The sequence below is a fragment of the Nanorana parkeri genome, unplaced genomic scaffold, assembly GCF_000935625.1.
Source record: "Nanorana parkeri isolate BGI_ZX_2015 unplaced genomic scaffold, ASM93562v1 scaffold822, whole genome shotgun sequence".
NCBI classification, from domain to species: domain Eukaryota; kingdom Metazoa; phylum Chordata; class Amphibia; order Anura; family Dicroglossidae; genus Nanorana; species Nanorana parkeri.
Genome location: NW_017307090.1, coordinates 628895 through 634144, shown reverse-complemented (window position 1 = coordinate 634144; position 5250 = coordinate 628895). Strand labels below are relative to the sequence as shown.

General features: G+C 43.3%; 1 protein-coding gene across 1 annotated transcript in view; it reads left to right on the top strand.

Annotated features, from left to right (window-relative positions):
* Positions 1–4461: 4461 nt before the first annotated feature.
* Positions 4462–5250, top strand: part of FAM151B (family with sequence similarity 151 member B) — a 55102-nt gene continuing 54313 nt past the window's right edge. Inside the window, exon 1 of the mRNA XM_018565209.1 lies at positions 4462–4484. Coding sequence (XP_018420711.1) covers positions 4469–4484 — 16 coding nt within the window. The 5' untranslated portion in view covers positions 4462–4468. The remainder of the gene's footprint in view (positions 4485–5250) is intronic.

Here is a 5250-nt window from a genome sequence, read left to right as displayed (position 1 = left end):
ATCAAAGGAGGCGCATATGAATTGGTGGGAGGGGGGGGGGGGGGTGATTGAAGTTAATGCAGTTCGTTCATATTGCTCATCATTTAAATGATGTGTAACTTTGTGCCAAAATCCTAAATCTCCAGCATTGAAAAAGTTATAGGGGATGTCATTGCTTACCCTCTGCTAAAATTGCTCCCCCATACCTGGAGGTGCTGGGCAAACCAAGGGCTCTGGCAAGAGAAGGGCATGCCCCGGCATTAAGGCCCACCTGCCATACATGCTGCCGAATGCATGCGTTACACCAGTGGTAAGAGGTTAATACGCGTATAGTCCTTCGTAATAGATAATATCGCAGTTGAAATGGACAGTCAAGTCTGAAAGTCAATAAATCACTTTAATCACTCAGGACTAGACTGAATGTCAGGTTCCTTTTGAAAATACACTCCCTACTGATGGTTTGCCTTGCCATGTTTCCTTGGTTATACCCAGTACTTCCAGGTATAGGGGAACACGTGACCTTCTCCCTTTCTTTCTCTGATGCAGTGCTCGGCACCCAAGTGGCCAATTGCCTGGCTTGAGCACTGGCGCGCGGGGGGGTACTTATTATGCTTGTGAAAGCTCAAACAGACACCAAGACTGAGTTTTTACAGGACATCAGCAGATGAACAGGATGATGCTACGGGACAGGAAGGTTGGCCAAGAGGGTTGGCGGCCTGTGAAGAAAACCTATGTGACTTAACTGGTATTTTAATCATAGTTGGTCAACGAAGGACTAATTCAGCCACTGGCTTATTGTATAAAATATTTGGATCTTGGACTTTTATTCCCTGGGGGCAGTTCTAAGAGTCTGCCATGAATAAAGTGCTATGCAACAATTTATTCATGTCGAAGTTCCATTGCTTTGCAATTTTGACCCAGGCTGTCTTTTCTAAATTGGCAGATCAGCATGACCCCAGAAAGCCCTTCCTCTTTCTTTGAGGTTCCAACCTTTTTTTCCCCTCTACAAGATGATTGCAGGCAAGGGGTACAGGATGCTGCAACACACATAAAGGGCAGCTGTAGGGCAATGGCAATACTGGTTCCTGGTGCTTCCCTTTAGTCGCCCTTACAATGCAATGTTCTAAGGGAAGTCATAGGGTGAATACCGCTCAAGGACACAGTATTGCTCCTTATGCTGTGAAGGGAGGACCGGTATACTTTAGCTTTTTCCAGCATTTAAAATCCTTATAGCAGATGTAAGACTTGTCCAAAGTTCCAATTCCTTTGGAATATTGCACCAAATGTATCGCGCTGTAAATGAGTTGTAGAATTCTATTAAGCTTGTCCTGGACAAATGCAATATTTGATGACTTGCTGATTTGGCCCTTACTCTGTGTACAGAACCAATCAATTTGGAGGCTAACAAAGGACGACAGCCTAGCTAATAAATACAATTTATCCAAATTTTCTAGAAAGGTGGGGCTGAGTAGAACTGGACTCTTAATTGGAAATGGCAAATTATTACAAATATATTGTAATGAATTGTGGAGTACAGGTAAGTTCAAAGGAACTACATGTCTATGTATCCAGTCCACATAACTGCAAAATGCTGCATCCCTGTATATTTGATGTGTGACCTCCTTATGTATGTTCATCCCCTAGATTCGGGGAATGGGCTATTATACCCTGGTTAAGTCATTTTACCATAGTTGATACTTCATTAGCCGATTTGTATAGTGTAATTCATTGTATAATAAAGGATTTTGTATTTAATAAAGTTCATATCTCATTCAAGATATTTGTGTGTTTTGTTTTTTTTAATACTCTGGTTGTTTTTTATAGTTGGTCCATTATGATGACTCAGAATTGATGCTTCAGTTTTTTTGTGTTTGCTGGCAAGTTGAATCTAGTGCTGGCTTCTTAGATTTTACTGGAACGATAAAATTTCCATTTCCACCAATTGGAATGGCCAAATCATATTATGCTTTGCATAAACGCACATGAATGCGCTTTCCTGCGGTGAGGTGCACTGTGCTAGGGCAGCCCGTTCATTCTGACAGCCTAGCTAACTATACTTATAGATTGACGCTGGAACCCAGGAGTTTTTTGTCCACTTTGTTATTTGAGGCGCTTCTCCTTTCCCCATTTGTTATTATTCTAACTATACTTTACCTTCGTTGGTCAAAACAAAGATATACAACATCAAAAATGTGCTAGAAAATGCAGAAACACCAGTGTGAATGGAGACGTAGTTCAATGCAATGCCCGTATGTAAATGATGTCATCATTTTAGAATTGCCATACATGCGGGGGAGAGCAACGGGGATCCAAAAAGAAGCTGCAGGCTGTGCATGGCCTCAGAATGGAGAGCAGAGGATGGGTAAATATATGTGATATTTACCGATCCTCTGTGTGCAACATAAACATTGAGTGATCCAGTGTTTGTAAACAATAGGGGACACATAGTACTATGTGTCCCCAGTTATGAATGAACAGTGCTTTACATCACTTCCTGTTCTTTCATGAGTTTTCGAATAGCACTCAGTACAGAGGCTTCTACCCATTCATAAACTGGATGATAGTAAATATTTTACAATCACCAGTTTCTGAATGAATGGGAAGCCTCTGTACTGAGTGCTTTCTATTCATTTAGAACATAGGCTGCAGAAAAACAGATTGAGGACTCTTTGGACTCTCCCTTTTTTCTATTTCAAAAGGAAAATGTCAGGGGTCTGTATAGACCCCTAATATTTCCCCGAAGTAAAAAAATAAAAACATTCTGGATGGGGGGGGGGGGGGGCACAATTTTTTGTTCTTGCCTCTTGCGCAAAAGGAGCTAGCTATGGTGCTGCCGCCAGAGGCGTTTCCCATAATGTGTTAGTATGCACAGCTTATTAGCACATTATGGACAACTTGCATTGCAGGCGCTGCAATGTCTGCGGTCTCCTCCTCCCCGGGCACTGCCATCTTCATCTGGTTGACTTCTGGGTTCAGCATCTTCATCGGCACAGCTGGGACTTCTGAAGCTGACCCCTGACTCTTGAGCCTGACAACTGACTCTGAAGAAATACAGTCAGGGCTGTCCCTTTTTTGAGGCAGTCTGAGGCTGTTGCCTCAGGTGGCATCTCTTTGGGTCCCATGGGGGGGGGGGGGGGGGCAACAGGCAGAGCGGCATGGCCACTCTGCTGCACAATGTTTGCAGTGTGCTTGCCATCCTCTTTCCGGGCAGAGCTGTCCCAGGTTGCTATGAACCACCCGGGGAGATGTCTAGGGGCCATTCACATCCACTGCCCAGCTCTTAGCAACCTGACATGCTCTGTCCGGCGTCCTGGTTGCCAGGAGCTGGGTGAGATGCTGGCCAGAGTGTAACCCCTCCCGCGCGCTTCCGCCTCCTCAGACAGCAGGGCATATCCTCAAGGCGATACTGTGTCCCTGCAAAGCCCTGAAACGTTGGTTTTTAACAAACCAGACTCCCAAGTCTGAGACCTGACTCTGACAAGATGGAGGTTCCCATAGAGAGTTAGGACAACACTATACAGAGGAGACTTGATGAGGCAGTATGGCCGCCTCATATTTTGCAAAGATTGTGCAACCAAAACTTCTGTTTTCAATACAGGATGTGAGGCTGTCTGTTTTGTTTTTTGTAGGCTGTCTGGTGAGTGTGCTGGGAAATGATTGTGTTTGACTCTCAAATCTACTCTTCAAATATTCTGCAGAAGACGTGCAACTAAGACCTGTTTTTAACCTTAGTAGTTAGTGTTTTTTTGCAGAGTGTGCTGGGAAAAGTTTGTGTTTGACTCTCAAATCTGACACAGGGTCCTGAATCTAAGTTCTAGTTCACACTGAGCGTTTTGTAGCGTGTTTTCCTCCCTAAAAAAACCGCTCAAAATCTGCCCCCCAAAAAATTCCATTCATTTCTATGGCCCTGTTCACATCTGAGTGTTTTGTCGCAATACGCAAAACACCTGTCACTGGAAAAAGTACAAGAGGTTGTTTTTTTTTGGCATATTACAGCTCGTTTTGGATCGGGCAAGTATCACTTTTTTTAATTACCCTAGGCATTAATCAGTAGTTAACCTTTGCAGTGCATGGGTTAAAGTTAATTTCATTAAATAGGTCATGTCTTAAGATTTTACGTTCCATGTAATGAGATATTTTTTTTCCATATTTAGTTTCGCAATACTGGGAAGTTGAGCTACTTGCTGCAGCAGCCAAGGCGCGTCAATTTATTATGGCCACTAGAGGGCGCGCTTCGGCTACTCTACCTGCACTTTGCTGTCCAATACCGGAGGGCTGTGAGTCATGTGATGTGATTGGCCGCTGAACTACTGGGCTGTGATTTGCTATAATAGTCTTGTGTCCGCCCTCTTTCTGTGTGACGTAAGTGCGCATGAGGCGAGCGCTGCGCTGTGCTGATCCCCGGGTGGGTATCACGTGTATGGTGGTCATAGCGGCCGCTGTCATTACCTACTACAGGCTGTACTGTGCTAGTGTGTTGGCTGTGACTATGGAGGAGAGGCATGGTAAGCTGAGCTTCAATCACACCGCAGCCTCTCCGGCTTCTTCCTGCTGTACACATCCATGAACATCTCCAGGAGTGCACAGCCTATAGAATGCAGTCCCTTCCTGCCAGGGTGACACACTCTTCCATTAATCAGAACCTGTCACTATTAGATCCATGCAAAAATAACCATAACAACTGTGTAGATTAAAAAAACACAGTGCTGCCTGCAAGGAGAACACTGACATTGTGAAGTAAATGGGAGAAAAGCATAGCATAGCATTCAATATATTTTCTCTTTTTAAAAATAAAATATCTTTGAACCCTTTCGCTGCCAAGCCCTGCAGAACATTTTGCACCTCAGCTGGCCACACCAGTTTTGCAATTCTTCCCATTGATTTGATTTTCTACTGCTACGTTGCTAGCGTTTGTAAAAAAACCAAACCCAAACCATATATTTTCTGAAAGCACAGACCCGGTAGAATAAAAAGATGGTGCTACCAAATTTGTAGGCCCTGCGATAATCGCGCAAATGTTTCTCAAATTCATATTAAACCGATAAAAATACACAATTCAATTGATAAAGCACTAAAATCAGTATCGGCGCATTAAAAAAAAATTCTGACTAAATCTAAAAGATAAAACTATTGAGTTAATAAATTACAAATATTTGCAAATTTTAAATAGCGCCTTTTTGCGAAAAGGTAAAAAAATGAAGGAATGCAAAACTGTGTATAAGCGACTTATGTTAAAAATCAAGGGGGGGGGGGGGGGGCCGGAATATTTGT